The sequence below is a fragment of the Benincasa hispida genome, chromosome 9 (assembly GCF_027475165.1).
Source record: "Benincasa hispida cultivar pf3 chromosome 9, pf3_genome.v1.1, whole genome shotgun sequence".
NCBI lineage: Eukaryota > Viridiplantae > Streptophyta > Magnoliopsida > Cucurbitales > Cucurbitaceae > Benincasa > Benincasa hispida.
The window spans coordinates 91,760,962-91,785,932 of record NC_143486.1 but is presented as its reverse complement, the minus strand read 5'-3'; the positions used below and the strand labels follow the sequence as shown (position 1 = coordinate 91,785,932).

General features: G+C 33.4%; 3 protein-coding genes across 3 annotated transcripts; all 3 read right to left on the bottom strand.

Annotated features, from left to right (window-relative positions):
• Positions 1 to 1,159: 1,159 nt before the first annotated feature.
• On the bottom strand, positions 1,160 to 2,253 carry LOC120087062 (transcription factor HEC2-like). The gene has a single exon (XM_039043906.2). It carries the CDS (start codon positions 2,138 to 2,140, stop codon positions 1,397 to 1,399), a length of 744 nt encoding a protein of 247 aa, XP_038899834.1. The 5' UTR covers positions 2,141 to 2,253; the 3' UTR covers positions 1,160 to 1,396.
• A 3,169-nt stretch (positions 2,254 to 5,422) lies between these two features.
• RID3 (Transducin/WD40 repeat-like superfamily protein) lies at positions 5,423 to 14,511 on the bottom strand. Its single transcript, XM_039043029.2, has 8 exons — positions 14,133 to 14,511; positions 13,942 to 14,055; positions 13,669 to 13,802; positions 13,431 to 13,578; positions 12,676 to 12,875; positions 6,708 to 6,835; positions 5,984 to 6,225; positions 5,423 to 5,824 (listed from the first exon to the last, which is right to left on the bottom strand). The coding sequence occupies exons 1-8, from the start codon at positions 14,334 to 14,336 to the stop codon at positions 5,651 to 5,653; spliced, it is 1,344 nt and encodes a 447-aa protein (XP_038898957.1). The 5' UTR covers positions 14,337 to 14,511; the 3' UTR covers positions 5,423 to 5,650.
• A 3,036-nt stretch (positions 14,512 to 17,547) lies between these two features.
• Positions 17,548 to 19,931, bottom strand: HSFB4 (heat shock transcription factor B4). The gene is made up of 2 exons (XM_039041304.2): positions 18,668 to 19,931; positions 17,548 to 18,582 (listed from the first exon to the last, which is right to left on the bottom strand). The coding sequence occupies exons 1-2, from the start codon at positions 18,914 to 18,916 to the stop codon at positions 17,770 to 17,772; spliced, it is 1,062 nt and encodes a 353-aa protein (XP_038897232.1). The 5' UTR covers positions 18,917 to 19,931; the 3' UTR covers positions 17,548 to 17,769.
• Positions 19,932 to 24,971: the final 5,040 nt, after the last annotated feature.

The following is a 24,971-nucleotide window of genomic DNA, read 5'->3' as shown; positions in this document are numbered from 1 at the left end:
TATAATCTCTCTCACTATCGAATTTTCAATATTTTCGTTTAATTACATGGCTTAACAACAATCGGACGTGGATTAAAATGTTAACATGCTTTCAATAACATGAAGATGTAAATTTGTGATGCTTCTCACTCATACCTCTAATATATATATATATATATATATATATATAACTATTAACTGACAGCCTCATAATCATTTCTTTTATGTAAGTTTCACATGCCCCAACTTTTCTTTTTCTAGTTCTAACTCTTGATAATAGGATAAAAAGTTAACCTAACTATTTAGTGTTGTGATTAAAGATGTTCATGGAGCTAGTGGAGATGAATATTATACAAAATAGCTAAATCTAATAATTTCCTCCCTCCATTTCATTCTCGATCTCTATATTCTTCAATAAATTTTTTAAGCCTCCTAATTAATTTAAATAAAATATCCGATCTATTAAATTATTTTTATTGTCAATATACATAATCCAAATACTTAACTAGTAGTTCAAAAATATCAAATTATCAAATTATCAAACTTGAAATATAAATATTATCCATGTATAACACAATATGAAAAGATTAAGATTTAGACTGCACAAATCCCATTCTTCCCTTCTCTCTGCACATAATTTTTTAAAAAAAAAAAAAAAAATGAATTACTACCTATCCATTTTTAATTGGTGTACACAACTGGTTGCACCGAAAATTTTCATATCGACTCTTGAAAGCCAATATCGAATGAACCGTTTTTTCTAAAAAAAGGGATATGATGTAAATCCAAGGATAGATGAAGAAGAAGATGAATTTAGAAAGGATCGAAGCACAGCATGGTAGCTGATGATTGGACGCGGCGGAGGGAATGTATTTGAATGCTCATTTTTCTGTTTAAAAACAAAACGACGTCACCGCGCCGTTGCCAAATCGGTGAAGGGCATGTCAGATTTTCATGTGATTTTCCCCTTCTGCTCCCTCTCTCCACCGCCTGTGCGCCCTGATAAACTCACCCCACCGTCACCCCACCTTCACCCACCCCTTGTTTCACTTATTCCTATTTACTTACCTTACATAGGTACAAAAACAGAGGGACATTATTGTTGCTGAAGACATTTTCTTCTATATCTGCAATAATATACAACACAAACAAAAGAAATACAGTACACAAATGGGGGTTGTTGAATATTTTGAAACTTGAAACTGAAGTAAACAAAAGCACATGCATGCATTTTATTCATTCAGTTCTTTTTTTTTTTTTCTTTTTTCTCTTTACCCATACCAAATGAGTACTCTTCACAGTTAGCAGATACAACGGAGAGAGATATAATAGAGGGCTTTCATTTTTCACAACCCTTAAATTCATCCTAATTTCTTAATTAGAATAATAATATAATTAAGCAACATCTCCAAATTGGTCAAGGTTGTGAGTGATTAGGGATGTAGCTCCCGGTTGACGTTTCCAAAGGGAACCCAACGCTAGGTGCTATTGCAGCACCACCAGTAATTGGGCGGTTCCCGGCACCGGCACCGGCGGCGGCGGCTCTTTCAAGGGACTGAACTTGGGTCTTTAAGAATTTAACGTAATGAATAGCTTCATCCAACATGGAAGCAGTGTCCATTTTAGTACCTCCAGGGACTAATCTTTGAAGTATTCTAATTCTTTCGCTAATTCTCTCTCTCCTATGCCGAGCCGCTACGCTCTGTGGGTCAGTTGAAATCTTGACGTTCCTTCTTTTTGGTGGCTTCACCGCTTCTGGGTCTATGTGAATTGGTTGCATCACTGCTATTCGGAATATCATCTCTCTCATCGCCGCTACTGACCTCTGTTTCCGTAAACTCTCCGTTTCACCACCGGAGTTTCGCCACCGTGACGTGGTGGCCGGGAATGGAACAGTAGATTGTTGGGGGAAATTATAAGGTGGGTTGTTGATGAATAATGGAGGCGGTGAGGAGGAGGAGTCCAGGTGGCAATGTGGGTGATCGGTGGTGCTTGAGCTGAAATCAGAGGATGGCGGTGAGAAATCATTGTAAAATTCAGGGATTTTTTCCATTTGTTGCATCATCATCATAATCTCCATCTGATCTTCCGATTTTAGATCATCATTTTCCATAGGATTGAAATCTCTGAACCGATCCGATCCGATCAGATCCTGTGTCATATTTTTGCAAGTGACCAAGTTTCAGAAAATTGGGGAGAGCGAAACAGAGAGAGAAGGAAGAAAAACTAACAATATACAAAGAACACGCTATCATTTGATGGCCATTCCATATATAACAAATGGGTTGAATAGTACATGACTACTTTTTTATATATTTTATTTATTTCCATGAAGGGAAAGAAAAAAAGAAGGTGAAAAAAAGAAGAAAAAGAAATTTCCTTTTTTGGGCATCAGGTTATTTATTTATTTACTTTCTTTATTCGAAAAGAAAGTCTCTATCGATTGCCATTCATGGAAACGATAAATAATGAAAAGGACTTGGTGGGTGTTAGTGATTATTGCAACCTGAAATTAGATGATAATCATCTATCTGAAACGACAATGGCAGAGTTTGATCAAAGTGATCGTGGCCGTTGAAGGGAGGGGGAACAGGATAAGGGGAGGGGTTAGATTCATGCCTAAGCAGAAACTCCCAATGCTTGGATTAAAATATTGTTACAACAACAACATCTTATCTTTTTGCCTACAACAAGATATCAAAATTCTTTTATCAAAATCTTGCACCACATCAATCCAACGCTGTTGAGATGGTGTAATGTCAGATGAAATGCCCCCACCTAATCAACGGTTACCATCTCTCCACCAAATACCCTCTTTTTTTCTATTTCTTTTTTGTTTTTCCTAACTACTGTATGACTACATACTTCTTCATTAAACATTTGAATGAAAGTTTTTAGTGGGAAAAAAAAAATCTATTTTGACTCCAAACTTATTAAATTAAATCAATTTGAATTCTAATATTTCAAAGTATAAACTTTAAATTAATTTTGTAATTTATCTCTGATACACTTATTAATTTCAATGAAATAAAGTTTGGTATAAAAATAAGTTTGACTATACATATTAAAAGTTAAATACTTTTACAAAAATTCATTAGTTTCGACCAAAAAAAAAAAAGCTCTAACATGGTCTTTTAAAAAATTTATCAATTTTGTATTGTACATAAGTTGTATAATTATTCACTAAATATATCATCGAGAAAATTTTATCTTTTGTGAAATTTGGGTGAGATTTTATTAAAGAGTTCAAGATTGCAACACATATATAGATTTGAATTGAAATTCAATAAGATTATTAGTTTTTAATTAAAATGGATAGATCATGTTGGTTAAAATTAAGTTTCTTATTCAAAATCTTTTCATCTCATTTAAGTATAAAAAGTTGAACGGAATAATTGAGATGCACCTATTTTTGTGTATCATATTCTAATCACACATATTCAAAAATATTTAAAAGAGAAGTAAGAAGAATTTATTATATTATAAATTATGATTGACAATTAAATAGAAAACACAAAGATGAACGTAGTTCACTAATGTACCTAAATTATTTTTTTAAAATTTTTGGTTGTGGAATCAAAATGAAATTTTTAGACTTGGTTTAACAACCGTTTTGCATTTTTTTTTTAAAAAAAAAAATAAATAAATCTATTCCCTTCTCACTTGTTACATATAATTTGCATCTTTCTTAAACATAATAATTGAATTTTTAGCTAAATTCTAAAAAAATATATAAAAATAATTTTTTTTTTTAATTTTCAAATTTTGACTTGATTTTTTAAATATTTGATGAAAAATAGATAAAAAAAAATCAATTTAAGGTAGAAGTAATATTTATAGGATTAATTTTAAAAATAAAAACTCAAGAATCAAATAAAAGACGTTTTTGTTTTCCTTCACTATTTCTTTAGTGCATGCATCATTTTCGTTTCTTGGGTCCTAAAATCTCGGTGGAAGAATTGTTGAGGTTAGTCCAAACTCCAAAGGAAAAAAAATGTTCGCTTTTTTTTTTTTTTTTTTTGTGGAAGAACCCAATAGCCCCACCCCACATGATAGTTGTCAGAAATCTCAGAAGGAGCAAGTTCAAAGTTTTTTACAATTGGCGGTGAGGAACATAAGCCGTTTGATCCTCCGGCGGTGAGTACGTGGCAACAATCAGCACCAAGAGGGGGGTGGAGAAACCAACCAACTGGGAGAATAACAGTGGATTTGGGGATCCAATACGTCACCGTTTGAATTAGAAGCCTAGGAAGCTGCTGCTGCTGCCGCCTGCAATAGGGTGAGATTTCTCAACTGATAACGTTGGGAACGCTGTTCGAGGCAGATCAGGATCAGGTTCTGAAACCCTACCTGCTTAATCTGCAAGTATTGTATTGCCAACGAACTCGCTCGCCCAAAAAGTTTTAAACTAAAATAAAATTATATCTTTTTAGACTCCTTTTTGGTGGTTGAATACCTTCTCAAATAGTTTAATAGTAAAGGGCAAAATCTGATGAGGAATGTAAGGTGGTGGGAAGTGTTGTTGTTTTCCTAATACTTAATGAATTGAAATTGTTTTGAAGGTAAAAAGAAAGTTGGTAAATCATCAAAAGCCGACAAGGCACAAGAAACAAATATGAAGCAAGCCATTTTTTCAGCTGACATCAAGGGAAAGAATGGAGACTTACGTTAAAAAACTTGCATTGTAACAGGAAAAAAAAACGTCTCTATGAGAAAAAAAACCTGTCTTTTAATCTGGCACAATCATTCAACTCAATGAAAAGCTACCAGTATAATTTCTCTGGCGCCAACATTTTGATTTGGTGCCCAGATCAAGGAAATCTCTCTCGATATGTGACAAACAGAGGAAAGTAATAAACTATAATATCATTTGTAAAGGGCTTTAGAGCACATACATAAAATGTGAATAAAGAGACATGTTCCGCTGCAGAAGATGTTCTTTTAGATAAAAAAGAATCCAATGGTAAAGAGAGAGACTTTGTTATCGAGAGTTTCTTTTTCTTTGTTTACACTACCTTATCTTTTCTTCCCCACTCAGCCTATTAATAGTTGTTCAAAGATAGATATGTTAAAATAATACAACTGAAACCGAACAGACCCACAAATTTATAACAAACAGACACAGAGTGGAAATGGTCCCCTTGAAATATCAATTTCAACTCTCTTTTCTTTTACATGATAATCATCATCACATTCAACTTTGGACTGATTGGGTTATTTTGCACGAATCATTCCATCAAACAGCATCTCTATTCCACTTGATTTCTATGGGGCATCATCTATTTTCTTACGTTTTTTTTTCCACTGTTGGTTGATTTTTGTTCCGTTTCTTTTAGAATGGGAAAATATTTGGCAGTCCTTGGACCTTGCCAATCATGGAAAAAGATTACCCCAAAAATTATAACATGTCCAGAACATACAAGAAGAATAAAAGAAACCCACATGACAAAAAATATTCTTATAAATTAAGGGTACCTCTCAGTGTATCATGTACAGATTTCTTATCCCAGAAAAAGGATTTTCGAATTTTAATTAATCAAGGATGGCTTCCTAATGATTCCATCAAATACTGTTCAACTTGATTATACAATTTCTAGGACACTAGATGGAACAAAGGAAAATTTAGAGGAAAAGAAACAAATAGAATACATAAAGAAAATAATAGCAATGCTCAAGCGGAATTGCCTTGTATATTTTTAGTTTGATCGCCGTCCAGAAGCTCATTAACACAAAATTGATGTAAATTGTCGTACATTTTTCTCCAATGTTGTAGCATTTGCATGGATTTTCCACAATCATACTTGAGTCTTTCCAACTCCATTCCATTGGCAGCAGAACCTTGTTGCTGAAATAGAGAAAACCGCATGTTAGTACACGTTTTTAAGGGTACAGAAGAATATGGATTATCAAAAGTATTGTGTGCCTCTCCCAGAACAGCATAAGATGCAATATAATTTAGGGGGGAGAAAAAAAAGGGGAAGGGGGAAAGAACAGAAGCAAGCACCTGAAGTTCTGTTATTTGATTATCCATAACATGAGAACTAAGGGCGGGAAACCCCATAGATTCCTTGGGAAGACCTGTTGGACCAATGATAACACCAGTGTCTTCATCCTCGTCCTTTGAGTTTTCAAATTTTGCAAGGGCAGGAGGTAGCAGTGACCGGTGCTTTCTCAAAAAACCTTGGGAAGTTGACTGTGATTTAGGGAGGACCTGTTGTCGAACAAGTAGTATATTATTTACAGGACCTGCGTAATAATATGGAACATCAGTGTATCTGCATTGAAATAATATAATAAAAATCCTGGTTATGAAGTAAACAAAAGCTAGCTACACTAGCTAGGGAAATCAATATGCAGAAAATTAATAAAGGAATGTACATTTAATAAATAAATATATATGTATATGATGAATGTACTTGAAAATAAAATCATCAAATAAAGTTCATAAAAGTGGAAGAGATTAAAAAGAAAGAGATAAAAAAGAGCATCAAGCTTCAAAACATTTTTTTTATTTAAATATACCATTCTCCAATCTCTAACGATTAGAATTACAAAGCAGAGGAAAAATCGATGAAATAAGATGTGCCCTAAAGCCTTAGCTAAGGTTAAAATTGAAAATAAAAAGCAACTTGATAGAGAAATTTATGCAAGAAATTAGGTCAGATGGTCAGTAAAAATGCAACTCCATTGATGCTTATTCGAGTAACAAAATTTGAATGGTTTAGTACCTTTTGAATGTCTGAAAACACGAATAACATTATTGGTTCTTGTATCCCAAACTCTTATTGCTCCGTCCTCAGATCCAGAGATCAACAAATTACCACTTGAGCAGTATGCCAAGGCAGTAACAGACTTGCTAGTTAAAATACAAAAGCACAATAAGTTAGGCAACATAGCAAATTCATAAACACAAATAATATCCTGCATGAAAACCCGATTACATATTAAAACGCGTCCAGATTCTTCAAATAAACCACAAGGTGGCTTTTATCAATGCTCGACAAAATTATTATCAACTTGGATTTGGTAGAATACTGGTTCCTAGTTCTTAAGAAATCAAGACACCGTTAAAAATACCCCTACTGCAAGTAAATTGTGCACTGAACATAGCAACTAGAATTTCCTCAACATTTCATTATTGTGACATCTCAAATTTTTAAGTAATTTGTATTTAATTAGCTCGAATTAATTGGGTTGTATTCTGAATTTTAGAAATTAAATTAATTTAAATTTATGGGTGATTAAAGATTTGTGAGTTGAATTTTAATTTGGAATTTAGAAATAGAAGAAATATGTTTGTGTATGATGAAAAATAGAAAGAAAAGGAAAAATAGAGCACACAAGGATATGTGGAAAACCCTAACATAGGAAGAAATAAACCACGATATAGAGTTTTTCTTATTAAGATTTGATACACCAGATATATAGAGACCACACGTTCAAATAGGAAAAAAAAGGGGAACCCTAGAATACAGTGAAAAGACAATAATGCCCCTAGGGTTTAAACCCTATTTTCAACCCTCCCCCTCAAGTCGGGGTGTAGATATCAATGAGGCCCAACTTGCTAATACATGAGTCAAAGATTTGTCTGGAAAACCCTTTTGAAAGAACATCTGCTATCTGTTGACTGGAAGAAATATAGGGAATACAAATGTTGCCACTATCAAGTCTCTCCTTGATGAAATGTCTATCAATTTCCACATGTTTCGTTATGTCATGTTATACTGGGTTGTTCGCGATACTTATTACGACTTTGTTATCACAGTAGAGTTTCATCGGATCATCATGATCTTGATCAAGATCACTTAGGACCTTTTCCAGCCAAATTTCCTCACATATCCCCAGATTCATGGCCCTGTATTCAACTTCGGCACTACTTCTGGCAACACCCTATTTCTTACTCCTCCACATAGCAAGGTTACCCCACACGAAGGATACTGATGTCGACTTTCTGTCTCCCACAGAACCTGCCCAATCAGCATCCGTATATACCTCGACGCACCGTCTATCGAACTTTCTGAACATCAACCCTTTGCCCGGAGAGGTTTTTAAATACCTCAGGATGCGCTCCACTACTCTCATATGTTCTTAATAAGGAGACTGCATGAACTGGCTAACTATACTGACCACATACGCAATATCTAGTCTGATATGAGAGAGAGAGATTAGTTTTCCAACAAGTCGCTGATATCTTTCCTTGTTAACCGGAGCACTGTTACTCAACTTATTGAATTTAGCATTAACTTCTACAGGAGTGTCCACTGGTTTACAGCCTGTCATACCTATCTCCTTAAGTAAATCCAGAGTATATTTTTGTTGAGAAACCAAAATCCCTTCTTTCGACCGAGCCACTTTCATTCCGAGAAAGTACCTCAATTTTTCGAGATCCTTAATTTCAAATTCCTCAACTATTTTCCTCTTCAATCTGTCAATTTCTGAAGCATCATCACCTGAAATGACAATATCATCTACATCCACAATCAAAACTGTAATTTTCCCAGATACTGATTTCCTTGTAAAGAGGGTTTGATCTGAGTGTCCCTGACTGTACCCTTGTGACTTCACAAAGGTAGTGAATCTGCCAAACTAGGCTCTTAGAGACTATTCAACCCATACAAAAACTTCCTCAATTTACATACTCGATGATTGAACTGTTTCTCGAATCCTGGGGGAGGACTTCGGTAAACTTCTTCTTCTAATTCTCCATTAAGAAAGGCATTTTTCACGTCAAACTGGTAGAGAGGCCAGTCTTTGTTAACCGCAATTGAGAGAAGAACACAAACAGTGTTTAACTTTGCTATTGGGGAGAAAGTCTCAGAGTAATCTATTCCGAAGATCTGAGTGAAGCCTCTGGCAACCAATCTGGCCTTGTACCTATCAATCGTTCTATCAGGCCTATATTTATTGGTGAACACCACTTGCACCCTACTGCCTTGTGCCTCTTTGGAAGGGTAACCTGGTCCCAAGTGTTGTTTTTCTCAAGCACCCCCATTTCCTCCATGACTGCAATTCTCCATTCGGGAATTTCCATCGCTGCATGTATACTACTCAATATTGTAACTGTATCTAGGCTCATAGTGAGGGCTTTAAACACAGGAGACAAGTTGTTATAAGATAAGCAACTCTGCAGTGGATACTTCGTGCAAGATCTCATACCTTTTCTTAAGGCAATAGGAAGGTCAAGAGAGGCATCATGGTCTTTCTTCTCCTCTGACTCCCTATTGCATTCAGCCTCCTGCTCATGTGTCTTATCTTCTAAGGGATCTCCTCCACCTTCAATAATGTTCTTTGTTGGAACAAGTTTTTCACAACTACCATCATTTGTATCAACCACATTCTCAGTATAGTCATTGGTGTTGTCACTATCTTATCTGTCTTTACTCACATCATTTTTAACACAAGCATCATTTTCAACATAAATGTTACCATTATCAGGGATAGGATTACTAGTACCTGGAACTGACACACGTTCTGACTCATGGACTGGAATCGGAGAAGTAACCGGCGGCGCTATTTCCTTCCTGAGATTCCTCCTATAGTACGTGATCCATGGGACTTGTTCGGTAGGCAGAATAGGTTCGTTGATACTTATGTCAAGAATAGGCTCAGGTAAGACTGATGGACTCGAACCCCAATTAGTCTGACTAGTACTCTCACCCTGATAAGGACTAATAGGAAATAAGGGTTGATCCTCGAGGAAGGTCACATCCATTGAGACTATTTCCGTGAGGAATGATGGTAACATTTGTACCCACGTTGATGAAGAGGGTATCCCACAAAGACATATGAGCACGGTGGGTAAACTTGGTTCGGCCAGGACCATGGGTATGGACGAACACAACACACCCAATCACCCGAAGCAGAACATCAAGGATAAGCCGATTATCAGGATAGAAGTCTTTGAAACAGTATAAGGGGGTTTAGGATTTTAAGACCCAAGAAGGCATTCAGTTTATCAAATGAGTTGTTAGAACAGCATCTCCCCACAAATAGGACGAAAGAGAAGTTGACAACATAAGGGACCGAGCAACTTTGATAAGGTGACGGTTTTTCCGTTCGGCTACTCCATTTTGTTGAGGAATACAGCTTCTAGATAGCCTCCCAAATGTCTCGTGCAGTGGCCACATATAGTAGGGGTTTTCCAATTTGAGACTCCATACTCCTTACTAGAATAGACCAAAGTAAGGAGTCTTCTCCCTTCCATATACGTTCTTGAGGGTCACCGGTCTTGGTTTCGGTATTCCACCCGTTAGATATCCGAATTTATAACAACCCACGAGGGCCATTTTTATGGATTGAGACCAAGAAAAGTAATTATGACCATTTAATTTCTCCCCTACAATAAAGCTAGCAGAATTTCCTATTGCCCCAGAAAATAAATCAGCTATAGATAAGCCAGGGAAAGAGGTTACCAGATTCCTGAGTAAGCTGGTAGACTTGAGGGAGTTCTTATCAGGCATTAGAGGTAGCTCCAAGAACTTCTTCGAGGGTAGTCTTCTGTTGTTGAACTGACTCATTCTGTTGTTTAATCTAGAGTTGAAGTTGAGTGAACTATTCCTGGATATAGTTAAGTTTCTGTTCCGGATATGACGAAGACGATTCACCCATCTCCAATCTGCCACCCACGGGGATTCCTTGGCTGAAACCACTACCCACACTCGGCTGGAATAGGGAAAACCCTAGGTGCAACTGGGCAAGAGCCACGGCTCGAGTCTGAAGGTTTGCAGTTGGCTGGGATGGTAGCACTGGAACCGAATGGCTGGGTCTACGCGCGAACGTCTGCATTGGAACCGAACGGCGACTGGAGACGATCGGACGTTTGTGCTCGACCGGAGCCGGTCCAGAAGGCTACGACTGGGTGGGCGCCGGACGAGTTGCGTCTATCTTCGATCGGTGTTGGTTTCTAATCCAATCGGCTACCTGTCCTCCGAGTTGGGCTGCTCCAATCGGCTGATGAAGATGAGGCAAGACCATCTGGAAGTACCGTTCTATAGTGGTTTGTATGACAACGGCAATATCTGTGGTTGTGGTGCCAGATGGCACTTGTGATTCTCCTGTTTGATTTTTTCTGAATGGTGGCTAGGGTTTCATCTCCTTGCTCTGATACCATGAAAAATAGAAAGAGAAGGAAAAATAGGGCACACACAGGAATACGTGGAAAACCCTAATACAAGGAGAAAAAACCACAATATAGAGTTTTTCTTATTAAGATTTGATACACCAGATACATAGATGCTACACGTTTAAATAGGAAAGAGAGAGAGAGAGAGAGAGAGAAACCCTAGAGTACAGTGAAAAGATAATAATGCCCCCTAGGGCTTAAACCCTATTTTCAACAATGTGTGTTAAACTAAGAATCACAGACACAGATACGAATACATGATACGGATACGTTACGATACGTTATATATATATACGTTGAAGATACATTATATATATAATATAATATCTAATTAATTGCTATAATACTTATTTTAAGTTAGATTAAAATAGATTCAGGAAGAGAGTGAAAACTTGAAAAAAAATCTAGTAACATCAAGTCATTGTTGAGCAACTAGAGTACACGGTAGGAAATAAGTAGAAGATGAAGATTGAAGAATGAAGTTGAGGATGAAGGGGGTGTGAATCATGATTTAAATAGTGAGAGATAAGGGAAAAATAAAGATTTAATTACCTCTCAGTTTTTTTTTAATTTTTTATGTTTTTATCATTTTTAGTTTATTTTGTTTTGGATTGCTCATTTAAGTGAACTTTTATGTGCGGAAGTGATTTTAAAATGGTTAAAATCACTTTTATCATTTTTTTAACGGTGCGCCATCAAGCCACTAGGCATGCGAGTTAGAGCGCGATAGGTTATCCCATTAGATCATTATTCAAGAATAGTGACAGTATGCATGTTCCACCAACCCCAAGCATTCCCTACATATGATATCTTAGCCTGATCCCGGTAGTGGGGTCACTTACAAGTATTTTATACTCATCCTTTTTATTTACATGTTTTTCAGGTAAGGACAAAGATACACGGGCGCCTAACAAGTGGAATCCGTGACAGTGCCAATGGGACCAAAAAACGCTTTCGCATACTAGTTCTTGTGTCATTTCCATCTTTTTATGTTTTCTTTTCATGATTTAGATTTTGATAGAAGTTAGATGTTTGAGATTTTTCAGTTAATTTTTCTTATTTTAAAATTTATGTTTTAGGGGTACCCTGAATCAGAACATTATGAAATTTAGAGCTAAAATTTTGTTTGAATTCTTTATTAAATAAAAGAGTCCAACCTTCTTATTTTAAATGTAAATGTTTATGTACAAATATATGCATGTATGAAGTAACACCCTATCAAGTGTCTTAGAAAGTCGGAACATTACAATTATATTGAAAAGGGTAAACAAATTTACAGGAAAACTTAGGGCTTGTTTGGATTGACCAGAGAAAAAAGGTTTTTCAAAAAAGTCATTTACGTTTAAACGCTTTTGATAAAAAGGGTTTAAAATACGTTTTAAAAGTGTTACAAACACTATTTTGAGTAGCTGCCAAAACCCTTCAAACTTTACCCAAATGACTTTTATTTTCAAAATTGAACACTTGAAAAGTTAAACCAAACACACTTGATGTTTAACTTTAAGATATATCGATGAAAGTTGAACGGAAAACATCTTCTATGATGAATGAAAATCAAATATATAAATACAAACCTTTGATTTGATAATGAGCCAAGAATATGCAATCCATAGTCACCAGTGGATGGGCATTTAGCATTAAGCGCAGCAGTGTAGATCTTCCCATCCCTACCACCACCATAAAAGACATGTTCACCAGGATCCAAAGCAATTACATCAATGATTGAAGGAAATATGATATTTCTTAATAACTTCCCCTTCGATAAGCTCCACACCTACAAAAGCCAAGGTAACGAACAACAGATGACTCACCAGAAGGAAATTCGATAGTTTAGGATAGGAAAGTAGTCATTACTCATTGGTGATAAATCATAAACAAACATGTTTGACATATGATATATCAGCATCACTTTGAAAACACTAAAATCCTAGAAGGGAACGTATATTGAATTAAATCGTATTTGGATAATAATATCCACCTCTCTGCACTCATTATTCTTATGCCAACTCATCCTCACATACATTGTCCATTCCAGTGTTTTATAGGTTACATCACAAATTTAGTCCTGAATTGTGTCTATTTAGCCCTTGACCTTTCAAGATTACAAATTTAGTCTAGATAATATTCTTGAACATGTTTCTAAATTCCAAGAAAATGTAAACAGACCTTAAACGTCAAGCTGCAGTTATTGTAAGAAAGGAAGATTTACAAGTCAATGCAATTAGACAGCCAAAGTGATTGTAAAATTAATTCATCACCAAACTACATGGTAATATCATCACAAAATTATATTCAACATAGAAGTGTTATATTCAATAGACTGCCAAACCTTACACGTACGATCCACAGAGGAAGAGATTATAATAGCATTGGATCCTCCATAGCCAACAACAATATCAGTAACAGGTAGATTATGCCCAGTGAAACTATGTTCATACAAATGTTTTGCTTCCCTTTGCCATCCATCATCAAATACCCTGGAATAAACATGCTAGTAAGAAGAATTTCTACAAGTGCCAAAAAAACCTAAACACACACACACGGGGCCAAAGGATGAAATTTCATACGTTAGAAGGGCCCAAACTCTAATGCAGCCATCTTCAGAACCGGAAATTAGCAGGGAGTCATCTTCGGAGAATACGAGACAAGTAACTGCCCTATAATGAGCATGCCATTTCTTAAGCAGTCTACCGCTCAAAACCTGCAACAACGAGCATGCCATCTTATACTACAGCCAAGAATGTGCCAATTAATGGAATGGGGGAGGACAAATATAGTTTTCCACAGATGGGGAATTTTAGAGTTCAATGTCACAGAATAAATTTCTAATCAAGCTTTACCTCCCATAAGTATATATCTCCAGAGAGACCACCACCAACGATATAAGTACCCTCATCGTTGGAAGCCAAGGCCATTATTGGTTCAGCCGGAAAGCTCTTAACTTCTACTTGAGGCTGCCGGGAGGGATGAAAAATTATTTAAGCACAGTATCGAGTAACAGATGGCGGAGTTTTGTTACAACAACAAGTACCTTACACCAAGACCAGTAGAGAACGGAGCCTGCGGTAGCAGCGGGATCGCGAAGCTGAGAGCAGGCGAGAAACCTTTCACCAACACAAACAAGACCGTGTGCCGGAGAAGCACAGGACTTGTAACGTAGTTGTTCTGCACCCGTGTGGAGGTCCCAGCAACCAATTCCCGAATCAATGGACGACGAAGCAACCACTAGAACCATTCTGACCAGAGAGCTTGAGAGAGGGTTTGAGCTTCAATTTCAAATTGAATATTTATGGCGGTGGATGAAAAACAGAGCTGCCGCTACAAATGCGTCTGTCTCAGTCCCGAACGAGACGGCGGCGAAAAGAATAGAGTCGATGAAAAGCAGAGTTAGATGGGGGAAATTGTAGACCGAACTAATTTCAAGGGTTACTTCTTTAAATTGGGCTTATTGGGCCGATCTACATCAATGGCCCATTTGTATTTTCCCTCTTTTAATTTGGGCCTCTTTCATTCCCAAAAATCCTCGTTTGCCATATTTTCTGCTACACTACCTATACGGAACCAACATATTTCATATCATGATTTTTTTTCTATTGTTTGTAATATCTAATTATCTCTTGCATTTTTAAATTAATTTGCTTATCTTCTTATATTCGGTTTCTGTTTAATTTTTAAATTCAAATATACTTTCCTCTCCAAATCCTACGCTCTATTGCACTTTTAATGAATTTTATTTGTTTTAGATTTGTTGCATCTCCTAATCTCTAGATTCTGTTTTTGTTTGAATTTTAAACCAAAGTATACCTTTTTTTTTTTTAATCTAAATCATGGTGATCGCTCATCGTTTTTTTCCTCCGACATTCTAATCATTGTGCAGTTGTTCTGAATTTTTTTTTTTTTTTCACTCACGGTATATTCTTTTCTCCCTTACAATAAACATATTGAAGGTGTTTTTTCTTTCTGCCTTTTTATTTTAATTACTGTATTTATTTTTGTTTTCCCCTGTTTAGTCTATCTAGATTACTTTCAAATGGAGTGATGCTTCATTGTAGGATTTGCAGAATCCATAATTTCAAGTTCAGATGTTCACTTGTTTTTCAAATGAAAAGAAAAAAACAAGATTATTTCGTGTTCTTATTATGTACCTTTTAATTTTAAGAATACTTATACAGTGTATTTTAGTTTTATTTTTATATTTCATGTTCTTATTATGTACCTTTTAATTTTAATCTCTCACATAAGCGGAAACTGAAAGAGTGAAAATGACGTGATTATAACTTTTTTAGATTTAACTTATATTATAATCTTTTCGTTTGTTTTTAAATATGATTTTGTTAGCTAGATCTTAGGGATAATTATATTTGTTTTAAATCTTTTTTTTTATTTTGTTTGAACCAATAAAGGTATTTTGGTCCATCGTTTTAATTTTAAAAATCTCTGATTTTTTTTATTTAGCTACATTAACAAAACGAAAGACATTTATTTTTTTTTTCCAATTTAGTAATTAAATTTAGCTATTTGTCTTGTTGTCTATATGTATATATTATTAAATTTCGATTTGATTCTATTTTTATGATTTTTTCAACTTATACAACTGAGAACTGAACCAAATTTTTGGTTTTCTCTGTCACTGAACTGAAAAACTCAAATTTTTTTTAATTTAAAAAAAAAAAATGAACCAAACCAGCCGGTCCAATCTGATTCGTTGGTTGGGACCACTTTTTGAACATCTCTATTGTATCTAGGGCGGATCACAAATAGTAATTGACTAAAATATATAATAAATTATAAGGGGAAAAAAAGCTAAAAATAACAAAAATTAGTATCTTCCTTTGATACCCTGGAGTTAACGTAAATCCAATCTGAAATTACATTTATAAAGCAGTATGAAAAGAAAAGGAAAGTAGAAAAATGTCAATAAAGTTGATTCAAACAAAGTGGACTTGCATTTCTCTTTACTAAAAGAAATTCATTTTTCTTAGAAAAAAAATAATATTTTCCTTTTAGTAAAGAACTTGCTGGTTGGCAACCAAAAACCTACAATACAATGAAGTCCTTTAAAGCATCTTTAATGGAGGTTTTCCTTATTTCCCCAAAAACCCAACTGCATAGTTTTAGGCTTCACGTGCACATCCAAGTCACGTGCGAGGCCCCCCCATGAGAAAAGACAACGCCTTGATCAGTAGTGTAATTAAACAAAGGTATCACACAATGTCTTTTTTCATATTTTATATAATTATTATTTATTCACGACTGGGTTGCCTTTTGAAATTATGTGTGAGAGTGGAAATCATTGCACGACAAAGATATCCAAACCCCCTCTCTAATATTCCAAACTTTTAAAACACTTTAACTGCATTATAACCCTTTTTTTTTTTCTTTTATCCTTCTTTTTAGATAAAACTCTGCGTTTTCAAACAGCTGTATTCTCTTTTTTTCTTTTTTTTTTTCAGAGTTGAAAAATTTTATGTCATGAAATTAAATGCCCCCATCCCTATGGAAAAAAAGGGGGAAAAATAGAGACACAGAGTTATACATTGGCCTGCCATGGTCAAACTTTTCAATTTCTAATTCTTTTTTTTTTAATACTAGTAATGGAGTTTCTGCAGAAAACAGACAAAAGTAAAACCATAAAAGAGAGTGGCATTTCGGCAAAGTGGGTTGGTTTATCTAACAGTCAATCATCACTCTATCTGGTTCGAACCAACAACTCATAAAAAACCCTCCATTGAAACACAGTGGCGAGAGATATTCAAAACCCTAGGGTTTTGCGAATTCATTCCTCTCATACTTTAATTAGCAAAAACCTAAGTTTTCTAATGGGCCGGGTTTGGGTTTGGGTTTGGGTTTGCTCTTCAAATATTTACAAATCTCAAAAAATATATATTTAATTTTAAAATTTTGGGGTATAAGAGAATATTAGATTAGGATGAATGTTGGGGAATCATTGTTTAATTAGCCTTTCCATTGAAAGGAGAGAAAGAGAGAGTTTGATTAGTAAAAATACGGCCAACATGAATCAAATGATATGATAGCTTTCTTTCTGATAAAATCATATAAAATCAAATTTTGGGCCCTGACAAAAATTATTTATTTAAGTATCATAATTAATTAGTGACTACTATAATTATTAACTATCTGGGGACGAAGAAACAAACTGTCCTTTTTCTTTTTCTTTCTTCTCCTTCGTGTCAGCATACACACCCTATTCATTTAATACTCACTGTCTTTCTCATCTCTCTTCATACAAATATTTTGAAGAAAAATATAAAAATATAAAAATATAATTTGCCCTTATTTCTGTGTAGAACTGAAATGAAATGAAAGAGGAAAAAAAAACTTTCCATTTAAGAACCTCTTTTTCGTACTGATCGCTATCCCACATTAATGCTTCCGCAAATATTCAAGGTCAAAGCAATTTGAATATTTGAATAAAGAAAAAAAAATAAGAAGAAGAAAAGTGATGTTAATTTGAAAGAGCAGATTCGAGGGTTATATACATAGAAACTTACAGTGCTATCACAAACAACAATATACGCACGCACACATTTTTCTAATTCAATTATGATGAATAATGCAGCACTGGAAAAGGATCCCACTCTGGGATTTGTAACAAAAATTCTCAAAAAAAAAAAAAAAAAAAAAGAAAAGAAAAAGGAAAATTGGAACTAACAAGTGGAAGGAGGCATGAGATTGAGGCCTAGATCGTCATTTTCCAAAACCAATCGAGCTTTGTTGTTGTTGTTCTCTTTGCCAATGTTGTTACTCCCATACTCTGGATGTAACCGTTTCTTCGATTGAATCGCCACTCCAAAAAGCTTCGTTTTCGTCGGTTGTTCTTCTAGAATCGTCACGAAGCTCTTCGTTCCACTGTTATTGTTAATAATAATATTATTATTATTATTATGATTATTATTATTATTAGTCGGAGTAGTTCCGGTCACCAAATGGATCTGACTTTGTTGATGGTAGTGGTGGTGGTGGTGGTTTGGTGGCCGTTGTTGCACTACCGGAAACCTGTCCGAAAGTAAGGACGTGGTTGAATATTGATATGAATTACTGGGAGCAACAGGCTTCACGTGGTTTTGAACGAAATAAATGATGTCGTTGTAGAGTTTTTTCATATGGGCTAATTCCGACATCAGCATATTGTTACTGCGGCGGAGACGTTCGTTGTCCTCCGACAAAGCCGTGACGGAGTTGTTGTTGTTGTTATGGGGAGCAGGAGAAGAGAGCGACGGTGAGTCACACCAATTGTTTTGGTCGTCGGAATCGGAAGGGGAGATACTAACTCGGCCGGGAAAATGGTAAAATCCGGGATTGTTGATACCAAGTGGAGAATGAGATTGATGGTGTTGGTTAACGGTAACTTGTGGTTGAGCGGTTTTGCGTCTATGGATCTCACACAGCAAATGCTTCTCCCCCTTTCTAAAGAACTCATTGGCAAATTCCCATCTGTCGGGTACAATTTTTCTAAAACCCTAAAGAAAAAAGAAATGGAAAGTCAAGTCAAGTCAAGTAGATAAACGTAAAGAAAAAGAAAAGAATATGATGAAAGATAGTTACATAAGTGTTGAGCTGGCGGACGAAGCTAGAGAAATTGTTGTGTTTGAAATAGTTAGGGAGGAGATCTCTGGCGAATTCAGGAGGACGCCAAACGACGAAGGTAGTGTCATCTTCACCCCATGAGACAATATGGTCAGTGGAAGGATCATCAACAAGTTGGTAAGTTTTAGTGAGAAATGGAGCTGGGATTGCTTTGTGGGAGTCTAAGGACAACAAAACGCCTTCACAATTATCAAGCATCAGAGCCATTTGAGTTTGTGTTTGTGTTTGTGTGTTGAGAAGAGATGAGATGAGTGAATAAAAGAGAAGAAAAAGGGAATGCGGAAAGGTAATGTGTCGTGTGGTGTGCAGTTAGTTTTTTTTATTTTTTATTATTTTATATTAAGAAATTTTGGGTGGTGGGTTTTGTGGGATAGAGAGAGAGAATATGTGTCTGTGAAACAAGAGTGTTTCAAGACAAACCCGTGACATATAATTTTTTTTTTTTCTTTTTTAATCTCTCTACTGACATTCATCCCCTTTCCGCACCCACTTAAAAATCACCACAAGAGGTGATATATGCTGCAGTCAAACCCTCTTTCACTTTCTTTTACCATTCAATTTTCTTTTTTCATTTTTTTTTTTTTTTTTTTTTTACTGTGCGTCAATTTCAACTATTTACAAAAATAAGAAACGGAATGTAAGAGAGAAAAGAGAAAAGAAAAGGAGAGGATATTGATTATTAAGAAGACACAAACACACAAACATACAGTTTTGTTTTTACGTAGACTAATAGTTTTGGGTTATGCAGTATAATAAATGCTGACAACTAAGCAAAATTAAAAGAGTGTCTTTTCCTGAAACAGAGATACATAAATGAAATAAATAAGAAAGATAGAAGGAAGGAAAGGGGTATTTAGGTAAATAAAAATGAAAGAAAAGAAGTGGTAAAAAGTGATGATGTTTTCCCGAGGAAGTTTGAGAAGAGATGTTTGTAAGTTAGCTTTTGTTGTTTAATATATAAGAGCACCAAAGTGCGTTGAAATTCGAATCCCCATCATTTTCTACTACTAATACTGATACTACACTACACTACACATGAAAATAATAATAATAATAATGAAACAATGTTTCTGTTTTGTAGTGGCAGAGAAAGAAGATAGATATTATAAGGTAAAGCATACATCGAACTACGTGATGGGACTTAAAGCCTGCCTTCTTCCTCACGACATTTCTTCCATTTCCTTCTCTTTCTAATTTTTCTATTTCTATTTCTAATTTCTATATCCTTCCTTCCTTCTTCTTCTTCTTCTTAATATTCCAAACTTCAATACTCACTCACATCATTTTATGCTCTTTTTCCCCCCTTTTCTCTCTCTCTCTCTCTCTAACATCACTACATTACAATTTCAAAACTTACTGCCTTTACCCTTTCAGCCTCTCCCTTTGGCTCTATTCAAATCCCTTCACCTATTTTCTTTTCTTTTCTTTCCTTTTTTTATGACGTGTCCAGGTGATTGAATTATTGCCTTCAAAAGTTTCCATAAATAAAAACTCTTTTCTTTTCTTTTCTTTTTTTTTTTCTTTTGTTTTTTTACAGCTTTCCTTTTCTTTGTAGTCATCCAAGAAATAAGAATCTCTCCCCCTCTCTCCATTATAATTAACAATCATCTCTCTTTTTCTCTTTATACTTTGGTGTTTCCATGTTTTTATTTTCTCTCTTTTTGGTGGAAAAAAAGGCAATAAAGTTTTGAATTTTGTAGCGGATGATATGATGACGGATTGAATTTCGAAAAGGGGAGAATGTATTTTAGCAAACACAACAAAATGGGGGAAATATTTCTTTCTTTTTTTTTTTTTTTTTTGGAAGGAGGACGGGTCGCCTATATCTATTAATACAGGTGTCATCATTTCAACAATATTGTGTGGAAACTTTTTGCAATGAGTGGATTTAAGACAAATATTTGTATGCATAGGTTGAGGGATCCCATATGTAAAAAGTTTTTACTTTCTTATCAAATGTAACTATCGGTATCACTATATAAATTTAAATTTGTATTTACTTTTTACCCGAAGATGTATCAATTTAAATTTTAAAGTATAAATAAGTATTGCAATTTATATTAATAAAGTTTTAATGAAACGATATGAAATTAAAGAAACTTCAAAGAAATAAGTGATTCAATAACTTGATTTTCGTTTTGTTGGGAGATTTGTTCAATGAAAGATCTTGTATATAAGACAAGCTTAATTTTATGCTAGATGTAATTTTGTAACTATAAATCTAGCATGATTGTGATCAATTATTAAAAGGTTATTATAGAAACAGAAAATAATAAATAACATGTGTAAACTAGTGATAATTGTGATGAAAGTAAAACAATATATATCTATGTTAAACTAATGATTAAGAATTTTCTAAAAAAAATTAATGATTAATTGTGACATCAAAAAAAGAAACCAGCAAATATACTGATTACCATCACTTAATTTATTGGGTAATCTACAACCATTTTTTGTCCTTAAATAACATTAGAAATATGGAGTTAGAACCTACGATTTATTAGAGCAAGTAAAAATGCCTTTAACTACTGATTTTTTTAAATACTTGTAATTTATTATTAAAATTACATGTTTAAAAATAAAGTTACTCTCATTCATTTTTTTTTTTCAAAATAATAATAATAATAAAAGAAACAGTATTTGTAGGGTCCAAAGCAAGCACTCTATAGAATGGCTAAGAAAATGATGAGTAATTATTTGTAAATAGATATGCAGCTGATTATTTCTATGATGCATGCCCACTTCCATTTCTCATTATTGGGAAAACCACAAACACAAAACAGAATCATCAGTCCCTTGTAAAACAATATCTCACTTTCTTTTATATCTTTTTAAAAATTATTTGTCTGAAATTCTATCCGGATAATTTTTAAAAATAGAAAAATAAAAGAAATTATTTACATAAAATAGTAAAATTTAATCTTCTTTAATAGAGGTTGATAAAAGTCTATTAATGTCTATCAATAATAGAAATTTATAGAAGTCTATCATTGATATTATTTTATAGAAGTTTATCAATGTTTATTAGTGTTTTTTTTTTCATTTCTATAAATAGCTTGACATTTTTTCTATTTATAAAAATTTTTCTTCTATCCACCGTTCAGCTTTAACTTTCAAAACTAAATTTACCTATGTGAAAAGAATATATACCACATTAGTAAAGATTTGAGTACCTTTGTGAAGTGGATTATTAATTCATATACAATTTGAGAGAATAAATTAAAAATATAACATGGATATGAGGGACAAAATCCATGTTAGGTTAGAAGTTTTTAACTGAGAGGTTATATTTTGTAAAATATATTTTTATTAATTAAGGAAGTAATGTACTATTTTTTATTTTGTTTTAATTGTAAAACATTCTCCATTAACTATTATAAAAGCAGCTGTAATTGGTTTAAATGTTCAAGAAAAAAGATTGAACTTCATTAATTATCACATCGTTTTTTGCGCCTTTTTTTTTATCATCATTCTTATTCTTTTCTTTTATTGATGAAACCATAAGATGTCTATATTCAATATTAAAACATAAATATGTAATTATTGATTATGCATACTGTTTTTTATTCGTCCAAAAATAGAAAGAAAAAAAACCATAAACTAAATTTAAAAATATCTAAAGATTATATTTCCTTTTAGTTCTTGAATAGTACACCTCTTTCTTCTTTTAAAAAAAATACCTATTTTTCTTTTTCTTTTTCTCCTTTTTAACTGCGGCACACCATTTATTTGTTTTGTTTTTATGTTTAAAAGTTTCAATAATTCTATTCCATAAGAAAAGTCGAAGGATATAAATTAATATTTATCCAAATAAATAACCGTATGCAGGACATTGACTGATTAAAAAATCCATCCCATTATTATTATTATCTTCTTTTTTATTTATTTTTTTAAGTTTCACTCCATAAGTGATTGAAAAAAAAAAACTTTATTAAAACTGGGTAACGTAACCACAAAATAATCGAACATTTAGAATATCGATTTCATAAAATAGTACTTTTTTATGTTAAATATTGTTTTACTTGTGCTTAATTAAAAATAATAATAAATCACAAATTTATTCAAAAATTTAAGTTAATGAATAAAGGTAAATTGAATATTATATTAATACTCCAACATAAAAATATTGAACATAATGTATCAAAAAAGAAAGAAAAGTCCATCCACTTAATTTTTCTACTACTCGATGCACCAAATCTAAGTTATTTTGTATTTGTGATGTTACTACTTAATGTTTCTACCTTTTCTCTAACTTACCTCTATATTTATCTTTTTATCAAAAAAAAAAAAAAAAAAAAAAGTCTCTCCTCATGTTTCTTACAAAAAGGAATATTTCTTGTTGATTTATAAAGCTGTATATAGATATAGTTGCAGAAGGAAGAATGACAATATTTGGTAATAAAATAAAGAAATGAATTCGAATATTGATTGATAGATTTTATTTTTCTTCTCTCAAGTGAGATCTGAAGTGTTCTATAACTAATAATATTATACCATGCACATTTTTCCATATGCAAGACCAATTAGATAGCATTAGGTAGATATTAAACAATACAAAAATGTTTTGATTATTTAAAATTATTAATGGACAGAAAAAAAAAACAAATATGGAAAAATGTGAAAGAAAAAAATGGAAGTGGAGAAAGTGAAGGTAGGTAAGAGCTAGAGTTGTTAATGTGTAGGTTTGAGGACATAAATATAGAAAGGGGGCAAGAAAGTGATTTGAAGAGTTCAATTCCCGATAATCAATGAAAATAGGTATATACTTTTTCTTGCTCTAGAAAGAGGAAGAACAAAGAAGAAGAAAGGAGTTTCTGTTGTTGTGATATCCAACATTATATACTGCCTTTGCCTTTGGTTTTGTGGTTTGGGTTCAGGCATCTTGTTGTGGTTTTAATGTTTGAAATTTCTATCTTTTCAACATTGTATTTTGTCCACATTTTCATCTTTTCTCTTACACTCTGTTTCTGCAGACTCATCTTTCTGAGGTTTGTGCACAGCGGCTGACACGGAAAAAACCAAGTCCTCCTCTTCCTAACAAGTAACAACAACGGCAACAATAATACTTATTCAAAAGCTGGTAAAAAAACCAAACAAAAACAATTTTCTTTGGTTTTTTGTTTTGTTTTGGGTCTTTTTTATTTTCAGTCATTTGATGCGTGGGGTGCAGTAAGAGTATGGGGGTATTCTCGTGAATCTTGTTTTGTTGGTTTGCTTTTTATATATTAACTATGTTTATCCCCACCACCCTATTCCCCTATTCCCCTATGCATCTTAACTTGTCTCTTTTTGGGAATATTTGCTCTTTTCTTCACTCATCACTCACCCTCTTCAAACTATATACTCAAATTCATTCTATATTACTTCAATTTCATTATCCTTCCAATCTTTAAATCCCGTTTCAATTGCTTCTATTTCACTATAGGTACCATATCAAAATTGGACATGAGTTCAAATAAGTCTAGGATCTACTAATCATTGAGTCAAATTTAATCCTTAACCTATTCAAAATTAAGAAAAATCTACATCCTATTATAGTTTTTCTAATTCTAAGACGAAAATATTAATCCTACATCATTCTTTTAGAAATACATCATTATAACTTCATTCTTTTTTTTGTTGTGACACATGAAAGTGAGATGAGATTTTTTCGTCTAAATTTTCTTAATAAAAAATTTTATATTGTATTACTAAAAAGTTTGATGTGCCATTTTTGTTCTACTTATATAATTTGAACATGTACGAGCATGTCATTTTAGAGATAAGAAATAGATTTTGTTTATTCATACTTAGTGGTCGGATTTAGCTAATGGACAAGTTCAATTTTATGTGCCCAATGGCACTTTAAGATTGGTATGTGTCGTAGATGCGTATAAATATGTTCAACAATTAATTTAATAATGATATTTTTTTTCTTTTTTTTTTTTGTATGAAATAATTAATTATGAATTAAATTGGAACTTTTTAAAATTTAAAAGACAACTTGGAAACATACTTTAAAAGCCTTATTTTATAACCCTTTTTTGTTTTCATTTTATGTTTTTGAAAATTAAGTTTAGCCGATAAGAGTTTAATAATTAATATCTATTTGTACAAAAGATTAAGAAGTTCATAGTTCAAATCTCCATTTCCAATTTATACTAAAAAAAATAAAATTAAGTTTATGATCACAGTGCCTTTTTTAACTTTATTGTCTATTTTTAAGCATATATTCAAAACCAAACCACATTTAAAAAAATATATAAAATAAAATAAACTTTTT